Below are 25,605 nucleotides of genomic sequence, written 5' to 3' on the forward strand. Positions count from 1 at the left end.
TCCTCATGTGTCTCCTGGTGTTCCCCATTTGCCCTCTAGGTTTCCCCCCTCAGACATCCCTTTCCCAAGTCCTGTGCTCTCTTGGCCCCCTCTTAGCTACGCCCCTGTTGTTTCTTTCTATGGTGTTTTCCTTTAGTGTCAGCTTCCCCCTAGTATATTAGTCATGGTTCATGCTTTCTGGTCTTTTGTTTTTCTCTTAGGTCATTTTCCTTTGTTACAGCCTTTCAGTATTTAGTGTGTTTTTCCCACCAGTGTTTTCTTCCTCCTCCCTGATTTAGTCATTGCCTTCACCTGGTCTTCCTCCCACACCCCACACACCTGCAGCTCATCTCCCTCTCATCCTCCCTGTGTATTTAATCCCTGTCTTGTCTCAGTGTCTTGTCGGTCCATTGTGTTTGTATTCTGTCAGCGTTTGTTCGTGCTCTTGGTGAGCTTTGTTTCTCCTGCTTTGGAGTTTTGGGCTTTAGGCTCGCTGCCTTTGGATTTATTTTGTTCATCCTTAAAAAAATAAAGGATTTTATTTTGCATCATCTCCAGCCTCCTGTCATCCTGGGTTGCTGCATATTTGGGTCCTAAACATCCCCAAAACGTGACACTAAGTTGATTTGATACATTACATTAGTGTCTCTATCAGCATCTCCAAAATACAAAGTGATGGTATTAATACTAATATTCATCAAGCATTCTGTAGCAGTTGGGCTAAAAGGAGCTCCCAGCTTGTGTTTACACTAGGAGCAGATTTGGCACCCTCAAATTTAATGGCCTGTGCTACTGCCGCTTATTTACTGTCTGCAGAAAAGAGTCGAGAGACAAAACAAGACCCAAAGATTCAACAAATGAAGGACTTCTCAGTAACTATAGCGAGTGTGTTGCTTTGGGTGCAAATAAAGACAGGTTGTGATGATAGAAGTTGTTGGTTTTGTTGCCAGGAGCATATGGCTTTCTCAAACTAATTGATACCACACGACAGAGCCGTCATCAAATCATCACACACTGCACACACGTGCAGTTTGTTCACCCCGTCAGCACAGATCTCATTCCAATCTTTAGAGGAGACGTAAAAGAACTCAAATTTGGAATGTTGGAATCCTTAGTAGATATTTTTAGGCTCACGTTCGTTTGATTTATCTTCTCAAAGATTAAACCTGAAAGTGTCAGAAAAGTGTAAAAAATACAACCATGTTAGAAAAAAAAAATGTCAGTCAAAAACCTAAACGGCTGTTTGACTATTGATTCCACTGGTTTTGAAATAAACACCTTCAAGGCAATATTTCTGATTGATGCAGCTGAAGCCGCATCAATCCGTCTGAGCACACCTTGCCAGTGGTGTTTGTAGTCGCATGTTCGTGACAACGCAATCATCATGGCGCTGTAAAGAGGCAGCACCATGGCACAGAGGCGCCAGCTGCGACCTCGACCCTGATCTGTAAAGCACTGAAGCTTTCCTGCCAGGTAGAAGGAGGTGAAACCAAGTCCGGAGAAGGCAACTGATGGGCAGAAAAAGAGAAAATGAAGTCAATCAACACAGATCAGCATCTAGAGAGTACACAAAAGCAGTTTAAGAGGTGGAAGTTTTCAGCCAATGATCCCATCTCAGGTTATTTCTGTAAACATTGGGATGATAACCAAAACCTTTAGAGAAATCTTATCTAGAAAGGTGATATTTTGCACAGTGTTATCCATTTCTGGGTGATGTTACAGCAAAAAATTGCAGTGTAACATGCAGATGACCTTGGAGCATTTTCTAACAAACATAACTGTAAGATTTCTTAATTTTGCAAACTAGACAAAGCTCATCTAATCTAAAACCCATCCTGTCTGGAGGTTTAGGTTGTTGCTGGACCCGAGTGATGATGACTCTAGGAGGCAGGCAGGAAATCTCAAAAAGCCTTCAGTAACTACAAATCAAGAGTGGTCAGGAGAACAGGAGGTTCTGACAAGTGGTGCAGTCACTTTTCTACTGAGGGAGGGGATCACAAACGAGGAACCGAGTGCTGATAAAAAGGTGTGCATAATCATCGACTGGAGAGCAGACGGATGCACCTAAAAGAGCACAGAGAGACAAGACGGATGACTAAACAAACGAAGAACAGACAAACAAATCGTCCTCAGTCCAAACACTTCACATTCAACTTTATTTATACAGCACCTTCACATGGCCCAAGGGCCAACCAAAGCACTGTACACCATCGTAGAGGCAAATTTACACATAAATGCATAAAAAGTACACAGAATATAAAAATGATCAAACCCAATTAAAACATTAAACATCAAGCCCAGTGTCCACAGTTCAAACAAGTTGGGACCAAGAAACAAACAGCAGCCACCCACTAGTCCATCGTGACTAAAAGCCACCAAGTGTGTTTTTTTGAGTCTATGCGTGGGCATGGTCATCAGTCCCTACTCAGCTGACCGAAGGGGGCGAGATAAGGAGTACGAGTGAATCGGATCTGACAAATAACGAGGAGCCGTCCCATTTAAGGACCTAAAACGAACAGGAGTCTTCAACACATAATAAACTTTATTTACAACTATTGTCACTTATGGTAAAATGTAGTAGTCACTGTTAGTTATATTTTAACATATTGATTTCAGTCTGACAAGTACAATAATCAATATTTATTTCCATCTAGGTGCTGTTTGTTTTCAAACAGGTTTAGTCATGCTGCAACTGCTTGGTCATGTGACACTGATAGTAAGCTTCAGTGTATGTGTGTGTGTGTGTGTTTATATACACTATTTCATTACTATAATATCTAGGAATGCACCTTTTCCAAAATGTCTTTAACCGGTTCTTGACGACCCTTAACCATTGATCAAAACCAAGAACTTTTTGATAACGGCGCTTGTGCACTCTCTAGTGGCACAAAATATAAACGTAAGCACAGCAGAAGGGCTGGAAGCAGTTAACCGAGCAAAACCACTTTACTTGGTTACAACAATAATGGCAATTAACCGGTTGCCTTTGTACATCTCTAATAATATCAGTTATCGGCCATAACAGCAATATAAATATAAATATCAGATATCGATATCAGACCAGAATGGTGCATCCCTAAATATTAGTAATTAATATTAGTTTTTAAGGCCCTGCAGGTCAGTATGCCAAGGTCAAGGTGCAAAGCTAGGGCTGATTGGGTCTTTTCGGGTATGGTCGCGACATTATGGAATGCTTCGTTCTGCCTTTCTTGTTTTTACTTATCAATGTTTGATCTTCTGATGATGATGATTTTTCCTTCAAATTCTTTGATTTATGGAAACATGTTATAGACCCCCAACTCTGCTCCTTAACCCATCGTAGGATCCTGACTACTGTTTTAGGAACCATCGCTTTAGATCCCACTAGCTAGCAGTTCCACAAAGGTGAAGCGATTCATTTCTTAAGTCACCACAGAAACAGAAAGCAGATGCGGATGGGGTTTTAGTGCAAGATGATGTCAAGATGGGTGAAAACTCAACAAAATCTGACGTTCATCAACAGCTTTAGGCTTGGTTTATGCTTGACACATTTACTTTCCGCTTGGTGATGCGGCTCGCGGATGGAACGCACTTCTCAACTTGCAGCGTTTATAGTTCGTGCGGCTTGTCTCTGTGGTGAGCCAATATTCTCCCAAACTGTAGGGGGCAGCATGGAGCTCTACGGCATGCATCCAACACTACACCATAGTAGAAGTAAATATTACTGTTGTTTACAACATGGCATTCCAGCAATTTTAATAGCGTCCTCGTCTTTTCCGACAGTGCGAGCTATTTCTCTCCAAGAATTATTAACAACATGTTGATCACGGCGATCTCTGAGAGCTGAATCATACAAATGTCTGTATTTACAAACCTCTGCCATACTAGTTCTTGCCGGTCCGCCATGTTTTTCCGTGTTCGACCGTCCACGTGGTTAGAAAATTTCCTAGATGCGCCGTGCGGAAAGTTTGGGCCGTGCGGAGGCGCGGTGGAGGGGCTTGGTTGTTAAAATGACGCAACTTTTCCACGCGGAGCAGAGCGAACCTCGCGGAAGCGTCAGGCGTAAACCAACCTTTAAGCTCCACTCAGCTTTCACGCTGTAGCACAAACAAAACGAGCCATGCCGCTGATTGGTTCTCTTAGCAACATCCAGTGTGAAAGAAGCATTGGTGGTCTAATTGTGTGAGGGAAGGACTGAGTCATGGACCCACTTGTGATTCTGAGAAAAAGGCCATGAGTTTACTGCTGCAGCAGGTCAAGCAGCTCTCGACAGCTGCCCATTTGTCACTCAGCCACTTGCTCGCTAAACAACACCTCGAGCCAAGTGTGCTGCCTGAAGATCAGAGGACGGCTGGTGAGAACGGAAAGTATAGACAAAAAGCCCAGCTGTCTCCGTTACTGTCCTGCTGACAAACAGCTGAATATGGCAGGCATGATCTCTTTGGCTATTTCCACCAGTATATTAGACAGCAGGGGGCTTTAGTTTGTTTTTAAAATTCAGCCCATGAATATATTCAAGCCTGCTCCAGTTTTCATTTCAAATTTTCATTTATTTTTAACAGTAAAATGAGCTGCTATAGTGAGCTACTTTTGGCAGAAAAAGACATTAATCTAGCTGTTGATATGAAACCATTTTCTTCTGGGGGGGTTTTCTACAGCCAGTCTAAATGTCCTGCTGTTGTGAGTAAAATGAGGGAAATAAGTTGGCAGACATTTTTGTGACATAATCTTTGCCAAATGGTTTGGATCCTAAAAAAATGCAAAGACGGCCCAAAAACCAAATGCATGATTTAAAAATAAATAAACAGGGGATGGTGTTTTGGTAAAGACTACATAGTCAGCTTAAGTGTTAGCCCAAACTGTACACCTGCCAAAATCACAACTGAGTGTAAAGTTTTGTATTCCAGTCAGCCAAGCGTCAGGTCGCCTTGAGGAGTAGAGTTATCGCTGTAAGGGATCTAGATGCAAGAAGAAGTAAAAAGCATTGGAAGTTTTTTTCTTCTTCATTAAACTCATGCTGAAATAAAATCAACTCAGTTCTTGCAAATAATTCATATTAGCATTTTTGAGTTAACGGAGGGAAAAATCCAGGCTCTCCAATCTCTGGGTCTAAGGTCACTGAGGTGGTCAAAAAACACCTCGGTGGCAAGGCTCCAGGGGAGGATGAGATCCACCCAGAGTTCCCTAGGGATCAGGATGTTTTAGGGCTGTGCTTGCTGACATGGCTTTGCTATATTGCATGAACATTGGGAGAAGTTCCACTGGATTGGCACTGGATTCCCACTATTTAAAAAAAGGTGCGTTTCCAAAGGTGTGAAGCAGCTGCACCACATTGAGAGGTGGCTCTGGTATCTGGTCAGGATTCCTCCTGGACACCTCCCATGTGAGGTTTTCCGGGCACGTCCGACTGGAGGAGACCCAAGGGAAACCCAGGACACACTGGAGGGACTGTCTCTTGGCTTGCCAGGGAATGCCTTAGGATTCCCCTGGAAGAGCTGGACCAAGTAGCAGGGCAGCAGGACGTCTGGGCCTTTCTGCTTGGTCTACTGCCCCCCCGAACCTGACTCTGGATAAGCGGCTGAAAATGGATGGACGCACGTTCCAACTACAGGAGGTCACACCCCTGAGCCTAAAGTCTATTCAGGAATTCTGGACAGAAGGGTCCATTGGATAGTCGACCCTCAGATTCAGGAGGAGCAATGCAGTTTTTGTCCTGGCCGTGGAACACTTGACCAGCTCTATACACAGGGGGATCCTGGAGGGTGTGTGGGGTTGATCGAACAAATCTACCAGTGTTTTGTTGATTTGGAGAAGTTGTTCGACCGTGTCCCTCAGGGTGCCCTGTGATTACGCTCCGAGGAAACTCTTAGCCAATCCTTCAGTCTTTTGTTCCCTGAGTTTGAGATAGTCTTCTGGCCCAGGGCTTCTACTTGATGGACAGGACATTCGTTGTAAAACTGTTCTTTGATGGTTGGAAGGAGTCCCTCAGGGAAGATGTTTTGGTACCATCTTATATTGGCGCTGCTCCGATCATAAATCCATGCTTTCAAAAATGTACGATTGTCTTGGTCCAATATCGAAGATAAAGAATTGTGTCGCCTGTTGGTTGTGACGTGCAGCCAACCAGAAAGCGAGGTGATGGGAGCACACTGCACACTCCTCCTCTGTCATATTTGTTTACTCCTAACATTTCCCATCTGACTGAGGAGTATTTTTTGAAAACTTTTGGAAATGTAACTCATATTCCTCCCACACCATTCTCCAGGGGAAAAAAATTCATAAACACACATACAGGTTAAATTGGAAAAGGAAAATATGTTGCAAAAGTCAGTTTATTTCCCATTTAAGGCTCAGGAACCCCTTGCAGGTGTTCTGGATTCGTCAGCTGATTAGAGTGTTGAGAATATTGAACCTTTTCCCAATATTCTGGTTGTCTGAGATTTAGAATGTGGGGTTTTAATCAGCTGTAAGCCATAATCATCACAGTTATAACGTATAAAGGCTGACACATCTGGCTTCGCAGGCAGTGAGTTTCTCCTATACTAGTCCCACCGTTTTAGTTGAATTACTGACACAAATGAACCATTTTCTAATTTTTGACTTTCACCGCTAGCTGTTACGGTTAACTCTTGTTTGCCCATCACAGGAACATTTAATTCCAAAACGTTGGTATTTGAGTTTAAAATAACGAAACATGTAACACAGTAAAACGTTTCAATCAGATGAACAGTCAGAGAAATATCAGCCACGCTGGCGTAAAAAGTTAAGTGGTACTTTGGTAAATCATCACCCACAAAGTGTATCACTTTTCCCATCGTAGTCGTAGATCCTCAGACCCAGGGATCGTTCGTCTCACCTCTGGATGACTGATCCTCATTTCCAGCCACAGAGCAGCTTGCACTATTTATCCCGGTACCTCTAAGGAGAGTCAGGGCAATTCCATTAGTGGATTGAGAAGACGTAACTTAATTACAGACTCAGTCTCAGGACTGAAGGTTTTAACTTGCATCACTTCAACATTTTGTTTAATATTTATTTATTTAACTCTTATTAACTTTGTATTTTTTTCACATATTTTGTCTTGTTTATATTGTGTTTTTCTACATTTTTTAGACGTTTCTTTTTTTGTTGTTGTTTTTTTGTTTATTTATTTATTTTTTACCGTGTCCTGCCTGGCTGTGAGGCAAACAGAATTGATGTCTGAATGCTGGTAACAAGCCTTACAGATTTACTCTCAGGTGGAGCATCAAGGCGTCTGCTTTTAATGTTGCGGCTGCTACTTAAAACTTCATTGCTGTTGTTTTTGAATGCTTTGTAATACCGACCAGACACGGAGACAGAGGTGAAAGAGAAAGGAAAAGACAAAAGGTGGGGAGAGATGGGGGAAGGGGGTGGGGGGTGGGGTCCACAAAAATAAACAATAATTAACAAGAGTCTGCTTCTAGACCTGCAGAAAGAAAGAATAGAAGAAAAAAATGGGACACACAACAATACATCATGAGCAAGCTATCACTGTGTCAACCTGATGATGAAATATAAAATCAACATTGTTTAACTGAACAATCACACGATAATAAATCATAGTGCATGTAGTGGCAATGACAGCCTTAAGACATGTGTTGAATGTGCCCAAGCCCATACTTTTGAGAGCACCATGTGAGCACCTGTGTGTGTACACGCGCTTGTTTATGTAAGGTTTCTCTATAGGAGCATCCAATTGAGAGTGTGAGGGACCACAGAAGCACCCCCCCCCCACCCCCACCCCCCACCCCCCAAAGATGTGTAGGAGACGGGGGGAGCTCCGAGTCCCAGAGATCCAGGCGCTGCCCCAGAACACAGGAATCCCAAGGAGACTGCAACCAGAAAGGCCCCCGCCCCCCTCGAGAGGCACAGAGGGTCGCCCCGGGGGGCCACAACCAGCAGCCAGCAGAGTCCCTGGAGATATCAGCGGCAAGCCCACAGGCCCACCCGCAGCCTCCCACCCCCTAGCCGGCCGAGCCCAGGACCCAGCGGCCCGGGACCCAGGGGCGACCTCCCCCGCCGGGGACCCAGCAGAGCCAAGGGACCCATACCCCACCAGGCAGCCACCGGGACTGACCAGGCAGGCGCCAAAGATCTTAAACCCCCTGACCCAGGAGCCACGAACACTCAGGCAGATCAAGGCACCACACCCCACACCAGGTGTGGCAGGGGGAGGGGAGACGAAGATCTATATCATAAAAAGAAGTCCCAGGAGAAGGGAGGAGTCAAAGCCCCCACCTGACATATACAGTCATACACAAACACAATCACACACTCCCTCCCTCATGCTCACACATGCACACATACACATACAACCAAAGACTTACAAAAATGCACACCGGACACCCACTCATGCTCCCCATACACACCCTATTCACTCTGGTCCCGGTACTGCTGCACATTGGGTACAACCGTTACCAGAGTTTGACCCTTTCTGCTGGGGTGCTGATGAGCAGGCTCCCCCGCCCAATGCTGAGCACAGCAACCCACCACCCCAGACCCCAACCAGACGGCCAGATCTCCCTCCTAGCCTCCAGCCCCAGGAAGCCAAGCAACAACAGAGGTGTGCTAAGACCCCTAGTCTCCCTCCGCCTGCTCCAATATAGTGTTGTGTGTTGATAAGGTGTATGCATGGCGGTAGTGAGCAGGCAGTGCGGGCATTGTCTGGCCTATATCCAACTGATGCCACCGCACCACCCCACTTGCACCCACAGCCCTCGGTGTTTAAGTGCAGTTTTAAATTGGAAGTGGGCACCGGCACTTGGGAGGAGGCCGAGAAACCCCCCTGCCAAGTGCCGTTGAATATGCTCACTCCCAAGGCCCTAAGTGTGTGTTTGCGTGGAATGTCTTCGGTGGACGTGTATAAGGTGCAAATAAAATTGAGGGGCAGGTTGCCACAGGAATGCGGAAATGGAGTAAATACCCGCACTCCCTGACTTGACCACCCCACAAGGTCCTATGTGCATGTTTGTGTGATGATGTGAGGGAGCAGGAGGAGAAAAATATGCAAGGATGGGGAGGAATGGCTAGTTGGGCTTAGCCCTCCAGGGAGCCAGCTCCCCACTGGCCCCAATAGGCACCTCTGTTGTCAAATTGCCACCCAGGGCATGGAGACCCCAGCCCATCCTGCCAGGGCCCAAAGCAGCAGCATCGCAGAGCCTCACGGAGCCCGAGGGCACCAACCCAGCCCCACCCCAGCAGAATATCTATGCCCATCCCTGCATTTGCACAACTTCCAGAATATATAAGACACAGGACATCCAGGTAAGGTTGGGTCCTGGGCCTCCCCCTCCCCTGTGATGAGACAGCAGAGGAGCTAGCCAGAGGTATACCCGAGGTCTCCAAACCCGGGCCAGGCACTGCTGCATGTGCCTGTCTCCTTCCCGGCAGCATACATGCCAGGTTCCGACCCCCAAGGTCCCACCCAGATCCCCACACAGGGCCAGCCACCCCCACACCCCGAGCCCCAGGCCCCCACCCAGACCTGCCCAGGGGCAATGCAGCTGCCAGGCAGTGACCCATGGCTGCCGCCAAGACCTCCAAGGGGCCCCACTCACACCCACCAGTAGTCCACCCCCCGAGGCAACCCAAGCACCTCCAGAGGGGGCAACGGCCCCCCAGTCCCAGACACCCCCCAGTGAACCCACCTCCAGGGAACATCCGGATACTCCAAACTCAGACCCCCCCCCCACATCATCCCATAGGACAACATCAATGGTCCCCCATCATCGCTATGTGATGGAACCGATCAAAGGAGCCCAGAGAGATTGATTTGAAGTTGAAGCAGAGGCTAAATCAAGTGTGATATGATCTAACAAAAGATTTCTATACTGGTTAATGCAGAGAGTTTCTCTATTTTTCCAATTCAAGAGGATCGTTTTCTTAGCGATACATATGGCAGTCAGAACCACGTGATCCAAAGATGTTTCAATCGGGACATCGTCCAGGTTTCCCAGTAAACAGAGAGGGGGAAGTTGGGATATGACATTTCAGACATTTTGACAGATCCTCACATACTCTACCCCAAAATTCCTGGACAGGTGGACAGGACCACAGCGCATGTAATTGTCAGGAATGTTGTTTGTGCAGTGTGTACAGGTGTCAGATGACACAAACCCCATCTTGAACATCCGATGACCTGTATAGTGTACTCTGTGTAGAATTTTGTACTGAATTAATTGTAAATTGGAGTGTTGGATCATTTTAAAAGTTTGTAAACAAGTTTGGGACCAGAAGTTCTGGTCAAAGCTAACTGATAGATCCACCTCCCATTTTTCAATAGGGATTGCAATTTTATTGTCTATTTTGGACAGTGTCTTATATACTTTAGACAGTAGTTTGGGGGGTTTGAGACTATAGAAGTCAAATACCCTTGGTGGTGTTTGTAATTCTATTTTATTGAGCTTAAATTTTTGTTTGACTACAGATTTAATTTGGTGATATTCTAAAAAGCTATTCTTATCCATTCCAAATTGGGAGACTATTTGATTAAAAGGGATGAAGTCCAATCCTTCATATATGTGTTTCAGGTATAGGATTCCTTTATTTTTCCAGTCCGGAAGGTTCATCATTTAGTTATTTTGCAAAATATCAGGATTATTCCAGATAGGTGTGTGTCTGCATGGTATTAGTGAAGACTGTCATTTTTAGATACTCCCACCATGCTGTCAGAGAGGTGCTGATACTAATACTTTTGAAGCTTTTATGTTTTCTTATGCCTGAGCTAATAAATGGTAAGTCTGAAAGCTCTATCGTATTGCAAAGTGTCTGTTCTATATCTAACCAGGACTCATCTAGTGGGTTATCTTGCAACCATCTTGGTATATATTTCAGCCTGTTGGCTAAGAAATAATAATAAAAGTTGGGTAAATCCACTCCTCCTCTGTCTTTGGTCTTCTGAAGCGATTTTAAGCTAATTCGTGGAGGTTTATCATGTCAAAGGAATTTAGTAATTGAGGAGTCCAGAGATTTAAACCAGTCAGCTGGGTGTTTGTTTGGGATCATCGAGAATAAGTAATTTATTCTGGGTAAGACCATCATTTTAATTGTAGCAACCCTCCCCATGAGTGATATCGGTAAGGATTTCCATCTTGCAAGATCATCTTCCACTTTCTTTAAAAGTGGGATGTAGTTTAGTTTGGTTAGATCTGCCAGCTTGGGAGAGACATTAATTCCCAGGTATTCCCTGAATTCAATTGTGTATTAAGCAAATTGACAAAAGAGAAATGAATTGGTAGAACTGTGGATTTTATCCAGCTTATAGAGTAATCTGAAACTTTTGAAAAAGAGTTTATCAGTTCTATTGAATGGGAGAGAGAGGATTGAGAGTAAAACATCATCTGCATAAAGACTGATTTTATGTTCTATTTTCTTACACTTTATCCCTTCAATACCTGTTGTTTGCCTACTTGCTGTTGCTAGTGGTTCGATAAAAATAACAAACAGTGAGGGGGAGAGTGGGCATCCCTGCCTGGTCCCCCTCTGAAGACAGAAGCTAGCTGATATTTGGTCATTTGTCCTGACACGTGCTGTTGGTGAACTGTATAATGGTGAACTCATTAGAGAGTGAGATGGCGCTCGCGTGGGTGCACGCTGCGAGCTGCTCGTCCTCTTTATGCAGTGGTACCTTGCTTTTTACTGGCTTTTATTGGCGTTTTATTGGCTTTTATGCATTTTTGTTGTCTCTGATGACTTTTTTGTATGGTGTGGACTCTCTGGTGACATACGATCGAGCTGCGCTGTTGAGGCTTCGTCCTCACGTTGATGTAGCGGGTTGCGCGCGCTGGGAACCTCACAGATGGCGCTGCTGGTTGGACTGCCCGTGTGCTCTCTCCCCCCAAGCCTTGATGTGTCGGCCCTCTGTCCGCCCCAGCTCCAGAAGGAAGCAACGGAGAAGACGGGGAAAGAGAGGTAGCCGGCGCGTGAGACGTCGGGCTGGATCCCTGAAGAAGCGGCTGGTCCGATTCGGCCCAGCTTCTGACCCGGTGGTTCCAAGATGTCTCATGGATTACTCTGCACCCTGCCTAGGGAACTTGGCCAGCTCTGAGGGTGAACTGGCACCACGACACGGCCAATCGGCTCGAAGACCTCACCAGACTGGGGTTTGCTGGGAGAATCTGCGCTCGGTTACAGGCACAGAGTTAAAGGGGACTGGTCCCGTGCGCGATCTCGGGGCCGCAGCCCCGCCGCAGACCCGGTTTGGTCTAGTCAGTGCCAGGTCTGTGCTGAACAAAACTTTTATTCTTTGTGAATTTTTTATTCAGCATGACTTGGGTTTTCTCTGCACCTGTGAGTCATGGATCCCGTGTGGTGACTCAAGTGCCCTGCTGGAGCTGGTACCACCTAGCTGCTCCTGTTTTAATATCCCCAGATCACGGGGCAGAGGTGGAGGGCTGGTTGTTGTTTTTAAATCCAGCTTTCCTTGTAAACAGCTTAAACCCACCATGTCATTTTCTTCCTTTGAACTGTGCTTATTTGAACTGTGCATCTCCCCCCGCCTGCTCGTCGTGCTGATTTATCGCCCTCCAAAGACTGACTCTAACTTCTTTAATGATTTCTGTGATCTTGTGGCAGACTGCATCCTAAAATATGACTATGTCCTATTTTTTGGTGATTTTAACATCCATATCTGCTGTCCTGACAATGTGCTTGCTAAAGGTTTTTTGAATTTGCTAGATTCATTCAATTTGACTCAATGGGTATCGTCCCCAACTCATGCCAGGGGTCACACCCTGGACCTGGTTATCTCTTTTGGTCTCCCTGTCATGAACCTTGTGACTTTGCCTCCTGTGTTCTCTGACCACTCTCCTATACTCTGTGATGTTATGTTGCCATGTCCTGTCCCTGTGTGTGAAGCTCCAACTACTAGGTTCAGAGCCCTGGATGCAGAAACTATTTCAAAGTTTGTGGACTGTATGTCTATAAGGTTAGAGACCTTTAACCCAGATCCATCTAACATTGATCACTATTCACAACACTTTGATGTACTTTGTAATCAGGTCCTGGACGTGGTTGCCCCTCTCAAGCTTTGCAAGTCTAGGCCTAGGAGGGAGCCTTGGCTCTCTGATGTCACACGGGCTTGTAGGCGGGCGTGTAGAGCCTCTGAGAGAAAGTGGAAAAAGGATGGCCTACAGGTCTCGCGTGAGTTGTTCAGAGCATCGCTGGTTGCTTATCAGGATGCTGTGAGGGCTGCCAGAACGGCCTATTTTGCAGACATCATCGAAACAAACTCCAAGAATCCCAGGATTCTCTACAAAACACTAAATTCTGTTCTGGTGTATCAAGAGCCTAGCTCCATGTCTCCTACAGCTGCTGGAAACTCTGAAGATTTTCACAGATTCTTTGTTCATAAAGTATCAGGTATTAGAGCAGCTATTTCTGGTAACTCTGTTGACCCTGTTCCAGTTCCTCCATCACCACCCACCCTGAGGGCCCTCAATACTGTTTCATACTCTGAGCTGAGTAAGCTTGTTGTGAGGCAGAAGCCATCTGGCTCTCCACTTGACGTTCTGCCGCCTCATCTCTGAAAGGCTGCCTTTCCGTGTCTTGGCCCTTCACTTGGTCAGATTATCAATGGGAGCCTCAGCACAAGTGTGGTCCCAGCTGCTTTGAAAGCAGCAGTTATTCGGCCGACCCTGAAAAAACCTGGTGCTGATGTCTCTGTGATCGCAAATTACAGGCCTATCTCTACCCTGCCTTTTACATCAAAACTGCTTGAGAAAGTCATTTATCAGCAGCTGGTCTCACATTTAGCTGAGTCTGATCTATTTGAGGTTTTTCAATCAGTGTTCAGGTCTGGCCATAGCACAGAGTCAGCTCTACTGGGGGTCCTAAATGACATCCATCTATCACTAGATCAGTGTACATCTGTGGTGCTTCTGTTGTTAGACCTGACAGCAGCCTTCGACACAGTTGACCACGCGATTCTACTCGATCGCTTGGAACGATGGGTTGGGATCAAAGGGTCTGCTCTGGACTGGTTTAGATCGTATCTCCACAACAGGACATTCTGCGTTAAACTGGGTGATGTTTATTCATCTTGGGAGGGGCTCCGCTGGGGGGTCCCGCAGGGATCGATCCTTGGTCCTCTTTTGTTTGCCATTTATCTGCTACCTCTGGGGTCAATCTTTCATAAACATGGCTTATCATTCCATCTCTATGCTGACGACTGCCAGATTTACTGTCCATTGTGTCTGGAGAAAGGTCACTCTATCCAGTCCTTTGTGTCCTGTCTTAACGAGGTGAAGTCTTGGCTAATGGCCAACGTTCTACATCTGAATGAGGGAAAGACAGAGCTCATTGTTTTTCACCCCAACAGCAGGAATAGGGATCGTTATGTTGATCTTGGCCCTCGTTCTCCCTACTCAAAACCAGTTGTTACCAGTTTGGGGGTGAAACTTGATGCTGGACTTAAAATTGATGCTCACATCAATTCTGTGATCCGGTCCAGTTTCTTTCACCTGAGACGCCTTGCAAAAATCAAGCATATGCTGTCGAGAGCCCACCTGGAGCGGGTACTGCATGCCTTTGTTATTTCTAGGCTTGATTACTACAACTCTCTCTATGCAGGGTTGTGTCAGTCATCACTGCGTCGCCTACAGGTTGTGCAGAACAGCACAGTCAGGTTCCTGACTGGGACCAGGAAACGGGACCACATCAGTCCGGTTCTGACCTCCCTGCTCTGGCTTCCAGTTTGCTATCGCTCACAATTCAAAATCCTCGTCTTTGTTTATCATTTCTTCCAGGGTGGTGGTCCCCCCTATCTAGCCACACTCCTGAATAGACATTCCCCATCACGCGCTCTGCGCTCCTCTGACCAAGGCCTGCTCACTGTCCCTCGTTCTAGGTGTCGTACTCGTGGGGACCGGGCTTTCTCAGTCCTAGCACCGTTACTCTGGAACCAGTTGCCACCCTCAGTTAGGCTGTCCCCATCTCTGCCAGTCTTTAAGAATCACCTAAAAACACACCTCCTCCGCTTGGCGTTTCCTGAACATGTTTGATTTTGGCCCTCTTTTATGTTGAATTTATTTCACAGTTTTCATTGGTTCACTCTATCCATTGTTTTACACATTTGTCCTGTACCAGAATGTTTCACCTTTTTTGTAATTTGTATTTTGTAATTTGAATTGCTTTGATTTTTGATTTTTTTCAATATATTTACCTTCTACTGTACCATGTTCAGCCCCTTGGCCTTCCTGACAGGGTTGCGGAAGGCGCTTTATAAATAAAGCTTTGATTGATTGATTGATTGATTGATTGATTGATTGATTGATTGATTGATTGATTGTATAATGTTTGTAGCCAATTCATGAAGAAGTTCCCAAAGCCAAATTTATGTAAAGTTGCAAATAAGAACTTCCAGTGAACTCTATCAAAAGCCTTTTCTGCATCTAGAGATAATATACTAGTTTCTATGTTTCTACTGTAAGAGAAATCTATCAAATTAAGTAACCTACGCGAGTTTGTGGATGACTGTTTACCCTTAATGAAACCAGTTTGGTCAGGGTGTATTATGAAGGGGGTTACCTTCTCTAATCTTTTGGCCAGGGCTTTACAAATTATTTTGAGATCAACATTAAAAAGAGAAATTGGGCGATAGCTGGTAGGAAATGCAGGGTCTTTGCCTGGTTTTAACAAGACACTAATATTGGCTGAATTCATGTTTGGCTGTAATCTGCCGCTCTCTTTGATTTCCCTCACCATTCTGAAAAATGTTGGAGCCAGAATGATCCAGAATTCTTTGTAGAACTCTGCTGGAAACCCGTCTGGACCTGGAGCTTTCCTATTAGTCATGGATTTAAGGGCTTCCTGGAGCTCAACTGATGTTAGTGGCGAGTCCAGTTTAGTTTAGGAAGTGTTATCATGTCAAGGAACTCATTTATCTCATTATCGGGTTTATCTGTGGTGAGTACAACGTTTGGTAAAAGTCTCTGAAAGTGTTGTTTATGCTTTCAGGGTCATAAACTATATTCCCGGTTGAGTCTTTAACAGCAGATATGGTAGTTTTCTCTTTATTAATTTTTAACTGGCTAGCTAAAAATGTACCTATTTTATTACTATGTTCAAAGTTTTCTATTCGTAGTCTTTATGCTAAAAATTGTGTCTTTTTGTCAATAATTCCAAGAAGTTCTAATTTAGCTTTACGTAATTTGCTCATTAACTCTTCTTCTGTGGATGCTTCTAAAGACTTAATGTTTTCTTCTACCTCCTGAATACGTTTGTTTTCTGTTTTTTTTTTTCTTATGTGATGAGAAAGAGATTATTTTACCTCTCATCACTGCCTTTCCTGCCTCCCAGAGAATAGATGCTGATGTTCCAGGCAGGTCATTATGTTCTAAATATAAAGCCCACTCCTTTTTAAAAAAATCAATAAAACCTTCATCTTTAAGCAGTGATGTATTAAACCTCCAGTTTTTGTTTGGTGGGATTGTCTTCTTATTTACCAGAGTTAATGAAACCGGAGCATGGTCGCTGACAACTATGGGGTGTCTCAGTGTCTGAAATGTCAGCCAACAATGAGCTGCTGACTAGAAAATAATCCAAACGTGAATGAGAGTGATGGACGTGTGAGAAAAAAGTATAGTCTCTACGGTTAGGATGAAGAGATCGCCATGCATCACAAAGCCCATAATCACTCATGTACTGTTTAACTATGTTAGTGGATTGCCAATTGCGCTGAGTCCCAGCTGTACTGAGCCTGTCTGTTAAAGAGTTCATCCAAAAATTTAAATCACCTCCAAGTATAAGTGGACAGTCCAAGAGTTTGGAGAGTACAGGGAAAAAATTATGAAAGAATTAAGGGTCATCAATATTTGCACAGTATATACTGACAATACATAAACTTTGATTCTGTACAGATATTTTTAACTTCATAAATCTACCCTCTGGATCAGAGACTGTGTCCAATACTGTGAAATTGATGTTTTTGTTTATTAAAATAGCTACACTCCTTTGCCTAGAGTTATAGCAGGCAGAGAACATGCTGGGAAACTCAGGTGTTTGAAGTTCATCTGCGGATGTGGCAGATCTATGAGTCTCTTGTAATAATATTACGTCTGCTTGCACTCTCTTTAGCTGATCAAAAATCTTTATTCTTTTCTCTATGGAGCCAGCTCCATGTACGTTCCATGAGACAAACCTTAGTGCACCCATAGATGTGTGTGTGAGTAGCTAAAATATGACGCCTTCATGTGAATAAGATGGAATAACTAACTAAATGTATAAAATAGTATGTTAATAAATAACAGAAAAGTTAATAATAATAAAGATCCAACAGTAATTGTGGTTGTATTATTTGACGCATAAATTGTGATATTTTGCTGTGGATTTAATTTGTGTGTGTGTGTGTGTGTGTGTGTGTGTGTGTGTGTGTGTGTGCGCACGCGCGCGTGTGTGTGTGTGTGTTGAGTCTGACGCAGTGTTGGAAAGTTGTGTGGTTGTGCCATCCAGTTGTAAATATACAGAAGCAGGTAAAGAGGAAAGGAAAGAATTATACAGGTTAAAAAAGAAGAAAGAACTAAGAAACGGTGATAGGGGTGTGAGGTGGTGATGAACAGGTGATCTCATCATCTAGAAAACGGATTTAGCAGCTGTTTAATCCTGACATGATCAATCCCAGTGAATCCTGATAAGAATAATAAATGTCTGACCTGATGTTGGGCTAATACAGCCAGTCAGTCACTCCTCGCTCCTTCTAAAGCTTATTGTCCACATAAAGCTTATCCACCGAGATGACAGCTCTCTTCCCATCCTGGATAAACTTTTTGAGCAGCTGAAAGAGGACTCGGCGCCGATCCAGGATTTCCTTAGGGAACTGGTCATTTATGCTGAAGTCTTTCCCTTTGAGCTCTCTTCTGTGACTTTTAACAAGATCCTTCTACTTAAAATGTTCAAATTTAGCCACGATGGGACGAGGTCTTCTGCTGTCCCCTCTTTTAGCTCCAAGGCGATGTACCCAGTGAAAGGTGACGTTTTTTACCGTTTCTTCGGGTATCTTCATTTGGGTCTGGAGAAAGTTCTTGATTGTATGCTCGCAGGTCTCCGCTCGTCCCGCCTGCTCCGGCAGGCCTGCGAACACCAAATTATCCCTCATGCTACGGGCCTGAAGGTCCAAAACCGTTTCTTTCAGAATCTTGTTGTCCTGGGTGATCCGCGTCACTCCCTCTTCCAGGGAAGAAACGGACTCCCGCAGAGACGCGTTCTCAGCAGCGAGCCGCTCAACCTGCTCTTGGCTGAACTCCAAAGATGTTCGGAGGTTCTGAAACTCCTGGTGTAGAACCTCGAGCAGATGAAGTGGTCCCTCAAATCCCAGAAGCCGTTTATCTATAGAATCTAATAATTCTAATATGTCCTTACAGGGAGATGAGGCCTCAGGCGAGTCCTGAGGACGGCTCCTCTTGGTCCCAGGTGTTTCAGGCTCAGCTGCTGATTTCTTCGGACCCATGACGAAAAACTCAAAAACTCTGTCAATATGGTTTTGTAAACTTTCTAAATTTTCTTCACTTACCTCCAGATTGAGTGAGTTATACTTACCAGATTATTCTTTGCGTTGTCAGTAGATAAATTAGGCAAAAATGCGTCTTAAATGTTTGTGGATGTTTGCTAATGAGCTGCCATCAGCCTCAAACGCTGCCGTGTATCCGGTGATCGGCCGTCAGCGCATGCTCCGTCCTAATCGTCCTAGACGTTTCTTAAAAATAGTCTGCTTCAGGCTGCAAATCAAGACTAAAGCATTCACAAATGATCAAATGTGATCACTCAACCTTTCAGGAGTTAACAGGAAAAACAAACTGGGCATCAAAATATCAATAAGGTTTATTTAAACTCTGCAGCGCAGTTCCAGCTAGGCATCATTTTCTAAATGAGAATGTTACAGATAAGCACAGAAAATACATGTACATGACTCAAACTGAATGAATGTTTTTGACAGAAAGCACAAGAACACATTCAATCTGAGATGGTAGTTAAAAAATAAATAAATAAACCTAATTCACTCAAGCCTGAGGGACATAATAAAACTGTATTTCCATTCCCCACATAACCAGTGTGTTTGCAAACACAGAGAGTCAACATAACAAGGAGTAACCAAACATAAATATGTTGGTGTTTTGCATTGTGCATGAGTGAGAACAGCATGTTGGTGCCTTATTCTCACTTCACAGAAAGGAAATCTAATTCATTTCTACGCACACGGTTTGTTTAATTAATTAAGCCTATTGTTGATGCAACAAGGTGCATCTGTCAGCCGCTGGGTGTTGCTCATGAGGGAGCACCAAAGCCCCAAAGGCCAGGGGAGGGAAAACAATATCACGTTAAATAATTAGTTTTCTGCATCTTAACTTAACTTTAGTGGGAAAAAGGTTAAATTTGTTTAAAAAGAGGAAATCTGTGCAAATAACTTTTTTTTATCCTTTTAGAAAGACCTCGTGTATTCATGGAAAAAATGTGTAACAGTTTATTCAGTTTTGAAGTGAAGAAAATGACTTTTGACCACAATTTTCTAACCAAAATATTTAGATTTCATAAACATGAGCAGTAGAGGAAACGACAAAACTATAAAAGGATTTACGTAAACACAACAGGATGGATCAATCACTCTCCGACAGGGTGGTGGGTTTATGAGTCGATTAAAATGTATCTAGAGTTGCGGTTTTATAGCAACAATAGTAAAAACATGCATTTTCCAGTGAGCTGCATGTTTTCTGTTGAGTTCATGTTTCTAAAACTGCAGGAGGAGAAGATTAATGAGCAAATAACATTAAGGGTGCTCATAAATTAGCACCCTTAATTAACAAAGCACTGTTGTTACATCATCAACTTCACAAAATGAGCTGAAAGAATCTTCCCTTAGTCAATTTTAGAATTAATATTCATCATCATTCTGTTTTATATAAGAAAAAAAGTATTTCCAAGTTTTTATTTAAAGCTCAATCGCTCCTGTTTTCGGGGCTAGAAGTTTGACAGGGAAGTGGGGGTGGAAAATGACAGGATTACAATTCTCACTTATTAACTCATTCACTGCCAATGACGATGAATGTCGTCATTTGCATTTTTTTACTGTGTGGGCGTCGGAACGAGCCCCCGCGCCGTGAGAACAAACATCCCAGCTCTAAAGCCAATCTTCATCTGCATACGTATCACGTTACGTGATCAGGAAACAGAAAACCCATGTGTTAGGAGCAGTGGCGGATTTATCAATTTGGGGGCCCAAGGCAAACACAGACATGGGCCCCCCTTACACTACATTTTCGACAATCGTATCTTTAACTGGATTTGCAAAACTCTCCCCTCTTCTGACATGAGTTATTTTCCCTTTTTATTAGTCCTCCTCTTTTTTCCTGTCTTTCCCTCCCTTTGAGTGCCTTCAATATTTGCTCTGCTTTGTTCTTCCTGTCAGTGCTCCTGTGCTTTTGCCTTTATTTTTTTTCTTCTATTTTCCATTTTGGTCTATGTTTTCCTCCCTTTAAACATTTTCCATTGTATTTTCTTTTCTGCTTCCTTTTGATGTTTACATAGAAAAACGACGTCACTTTCAGAAGTGACGATAAAAGATTTTTTAAAGCAAGCTGCTTCGGATAACTCCATTTGATGCTTCATGTTTTGACTATCGCTTTGAGTTTGTTACGAACGCTCCCGCCTCTCTTCTTCTTTTTCTGTTTTCTCTTCTTCTTCTTATTAGTGGTCTTAGGGCACTTGGCAAACAACAATTTGGTGCATTACTGCCACCAAATGGATTGGACTGGAATGACTACCAATCACTTCCTATTTGTGCATAGACGTTTTAAAGGAATAGTCCACTGTGGCATTAACAGAGGGGTGCCAGCAGTCAGGGCTAGCCCCCCCCCCCCCCCCCCCCCCCAACATAAGGGGGCCCCAGGCAGCCGCTGACATATGCCTAATTGCAAAACCACCACTGGTTAGATCGTTTTGGGCCGTTCCTGTAAAAAAAGTGAGGCGCAAACTGGAAAAGCTTCTGCCGATCAAAAGTCAACAACGGATTATGAAAGAACGGATAACGCTCGAAACGTGCGGATTCTTCCTGATGTACGAGGGGAGTCTCCACTTTGTGTTGGTTGTTTTGGCGTCAACATCATCCTAGCGCGCAACGTTCTGTGACTCTTAGAAAAACAGTAAAAACGGCGAGAAACGCTGGCAGTGAAGGGCTTTACCGATCAGGAAACAGCTGGCAGTGAATGAGTTAAAGAGCAAGTCACCCCCAAATCAACAATTTTTTCTGATAAACTATATAAATGCGTGTCTAATCATGCTGCAGACACGTGTAATCAATAGTTTTGCACTTTTGTGCATTTTAGTTAAAATTTACTTTTCTGCCTAAAACTGTCAGCATTGTGCCGTTGTCAGGTAAAAACTCTGCACTGCATTTGAATTTAAATCTGCCATCGCTATTGGCTAAGAGGTACCCTAGAACGTTAGCTGGTACCATATGATGTCACAATGTCGTTGTGAGCCTGTGTGTGTGTGTGTATGTGTGTGTGTGTGTGTGTTTGTTAGCGGCTTCGCCCTCTCGGTCTGCTAGGCAACAGGATTTGTTGCATTTTTCAAACAGGAAGTGAGAGCTGAGTAATAATCTGGTAGGGGGTGACTTGCTCTTTAACATTCGTAACATGCAAATGGGTCTCCTCTGATCGGCTAACAGGAAGTGATTTTACCGCTGCTTTCGTTGTGAAGAAGAAGAGGCTTTTTCTGACCCCACTGTTTTCTCACTGATTTCCCTTTCTGCAGGTCATGCAGGAGATGGGCGATGAAAGAAATGTTCTTGTTATGACAGAAATACTACGTTTTCCCAGCGAATGACAACTTAAATTGTCATTAATTGTCATTAATAGTTTTTATATCGATTATATTCGAACATCTTCTCCATGCTGTGGGTAAAGGAGTCACTTCCAGTGTGAAGTGGACACTGTGCAACCTTTTTACTCATAGCATTCAGCTCGATCTCAAACTTTACAACTTCCTCGCAGGGGAAATCTCACGAGTCATGTTCTCACACCGCACGACCCAGTTCTCGAGTGCAACCTGACTGCTCACACTGTAAGTCTGGTAGCAACACATCTGGCCTAAAAATACGCTAAAAATAGCAGTTTTTGCACAACACGTCGGACTTTTTATCGTGTTGGTTTTTGTGTCTGTGGTCCTTCGGGAGTGAGCGCTGTAGGAGGACACACAGGGATTTATGGGGGTTGGAGGAGGAAGATGAAATAAAAAGTAAATCGATGTTTTGTGATCAGTTTAGTTTTACATTAACAAGCAAACACGCTTTCTTAACAATCCTTGTCGTTGTGTGTGAAAAAGTATATAAATAAAAAGGAATGTGTGTTAAAAGGGAAATAGCTGGCCGTGTTGACGCATGTTTACGGATGCGCCGTGAGCGTTTTGAATCGCAGCTGCTCATCATCATCATCAACCACATCATCCATAGGATTGAGTTTTACATCACAGCTCTAACAAAAAGTTTAGTTTTGTCAGTCATCAATGAATTCAGTCTGTATGTTGTTTGTTACTCTGTCATCCAACAGCTTCTATCCAGACAAGCTTGAGAAACCAAAGAAAACAGACATTATTATGCTCTCCATCTCTGCCATCCTGTCCCTCCTGTTTTGACCTTTGGATCCTTGTAGAACCAGAGGGATTGTGCTCTGTTTCTTCTCACAAATAAAATATATCAATCAAACTCAGACCCCCGGACCTCCATCTACAGAATGAACACCTAGTGTGAGCAGAGATGCAGATATTTAACTAATATGGTGATGCACATTGTGGGTGGAGAATAATTTAATACAAATGATGTTGAACAAACGAAGAAAGCAAAAAAAAAAAAAAAAAACAATAAAGTCATTAAGTAACCAGATGGAGCTAAATGTTAAAGACAATCGGCTTAACAAAAATGGCAGGTGGCTTTTAACCGAGAGCATTAGTGGCTAATATCTGTTGGTTTAATATCCACAAAGAGAAAAGGTGAGAGGAATATAAATGAGGAGTCAACAACAGGACCAGGACTCTGTAAGACTGGTAGATCCTGAGGAAATGATTTCTGTATCTTTGTTTTTCTCTTCATGGGCTTGTCTCCTATTTCTGATGCTTTCCACAAGGTTAAGAAACCTAAACGTAGGAGACCGAGCTGCCTTATAGGCTTTAAAACAAAGACGGAATTTGGTTTATAAATGTGAGGCTAAATGACCGCAGCAGGATTAACCCTAACCCTTAATACGTATTAGAGGTTATTATACATAAATCTGAGCTTTATAAATATGAGCATTTTGTTAAAGGAGGTCAATTATTGACTAGAATCACGCCTTTAAACACTTTGAAAAATGACTTGTGTTCATCATCATCTTGTAGTACCTATTTTCAAGGGGGATGGTTTTCATTTGGTTTCAAATTATAGACCAATAAGTATTCTTCCTGTTATGTCCAAGATCATAGAAAAGTTAGTGGCTGGTCAACTAATTAATCATCTTAATTCTAATCAACTCTTACACCCCATGCAACATGGCTTTAGGGCACATCACTCAATGGAAACAGCAACTGTTTACTTTGTTGAAAGGGTTAAGTCTATGATAGACAGAGGAGGGGTGGTTGGTGCAGTTTTTTTAGATCTACGAAAAGCGTTTGACACTGTTAATCATGATATGCTCCAGTCTAAATTTGTTCAGTTCAATTTTTCACAATTTACGTGCAGCTGGTTCAAATCATATCTCACTAATCGAACTCAATGTGTCATAATACAAAATAACAGATCTTCTTTTAAAGATCTTGTTACAGGTGTACCACAAAGCTTAATCTTGGGTCCAATTCTATTCAGTCTTTACATTAACGACCTACCATCTGTGTGTTGTGGTTGTGAAGTGCTGATGTATGCAGATGATACCGTGATTTTTGTTAAAGGTGATGATCATTTTGAGACAGCTGCACAACTTACAAAGGTCATGGTAAATGTCTCAAACTGGTTGAATAGCTGTCATTTACAACTAAATTTCTCTAAAACTGTTGCAATGTTTTTACTAAAACACAAAAAAAGGTTTATACAGAACCTAATGTTGTTATTTCTGGACAGAGGATTCAAAATGCATGGAATAAGAGGTGTGGCACATCAATGGGTTAGAAGTTATTTAAAGGCCCCGTGTGTGAAATTCACAGAAATCATAGTAAAAAGATCCGACTCTTTAGCACCACGCAGTTTAGAGTCGGTATTGCAGCTATTGGAGCCCCCGAGGATCAAAAAGGTTTTTTTATCATTATTTAAAACTTTATTAACAAATATAACAAATACAATACAAAATCGTGTTGCTGTAAACGGCAGCATGTCATCATCTAATTCCAGCTTTCAAGTCAGCGAACAGGTTAGTTGTTTTCATCTAACTTATTTTATTAATTTAATCTAAATAGGTTTTGAATAAGAAAAACTTTTTTATGTCAGTTATGTTTGCTAATAGCAAACGGCAGCTAGTTAGTGATGACTTCTGACTACAAAAAATGACAATATTTTGTTCATTTTATTTGAGAAATGTTATATTTCTATTTGCCATTTTGGAAATATACAAGGTAGTGTAGTCTGTAATTGTTTTCTCTCCGTAAACAGAGTCAGATATCATCCGATGGTTCATCAGTGGAGACAGACAGAGGACGAGGGAGAGGAAGAGGGCGAGGAAGAGGGAGAGGAAGAGGGAGAGGACAGACGTGTGCCAGCGCACAGAGAGGCAGAGGTGTTAGACATGCGACAGAAGCAGGGCAAGCATCCCAAGATGAAGGAGCAGAATTTGCTCAAACCAGCCGCAACGTCCCACGCACAAGAGGAAGAGGCAGAGCTGCAATAAAGTCCAGAAGATCAGCGCTTTCAAGAGCTGATGAGGAGAGAGTCGAGGAGCTTCAAAGGGAAACTTCTGCCCCCTGCTGTTTCTTTGAGGTTACATCATTTAAAAACGCAAACATCAAATGCGAAGTTTAATATGTTGTATGTCCCTAAAAGGTCACTGTATTTTAAGATGGCGCATGCCATATGGAGCACCGGTCTGCTTCTTTTGTCTAAAATATTAAAATATAAAGCTAATAATAATGCTTAGAATAAATGCTTGTTTGAATTATCATTAAAAAAAAACAAATTTGATAATGTGATACAAAAAATTTGATAACTTATAAGATGAAATATCACACATTGGGCCTTTAAAGAATAGAAAACAATTAGCTCAACTAAACAACACTAAATCAGAACTGCGGGAGATTAATTATGGTGTGCCACAAGGGTCGGTCCTTGGACCCAAACTGTTCATACTATTTATTAATGATCTTGTAAGTGTATCTAAGCTACTACTGTTTTATTTGCTGATGACACAACATTGTTCTATTCAGGGTCAGATATTAATGAAGTAACTAGAGTGATAAATGACGAACTGATAAAAGTTAACAACTGGTTTGACATAAACAGACTTTCACTGAATCTTAATAAAACAAATTTTATATTGTTTAATGACAGAGACAACAAAGATGTAACAATAAAAATAAATGGAATGGACATTCAAAGGGTGAAAGAAACAAAATATGGAAGTCACACATAGGTTATATCAGAGGTAAAATTGCCAAAGCCATTGCAGTACTACATAAAGTTGTTAT

The 25,605-nt window shown here is 43.1% G+C and overlaps 1 protein-coding gene across 1 annotated transcript in view; it reads right to left on the reverse strand.

The window, feature by feature from the left end:
- Positions 1–25,605, reverse strand: part of plpp4 (phospholipid phosphatase 4) — a 108,400-nt gene that overhangs the window by 9,799 nt on the left and 72,996 nt on the right. Inside the window, exon 6 of the mRNA XM_054749854.2 lies at positions 1,317–1,487. Within this exon, the coding sequence (XP_054605829.1) occupies positions 1,317–1,487 (171 nt within the window). The remainder of the gene's footprint in view (positions 1–1,316; positions 1,488–25,605) is intronic.

The sequence above is a fragment of the Nothobranchius furzeri genome, chromosome 12, assembly GCF_043380555.1.
Source record: "Nothobranchius furzeri strain GRZ-AD chromosome 12, NfurGRZ-RIMD1, whole genome shotgun sequence".
NCBI classification, from domain to species: Eukaryota; Metazoa; Chordata; class Actinopteri; order Cyprinodontiformes; family Nothobranchiidae; genus Nothobranchius; species Nothobranchius furzeri.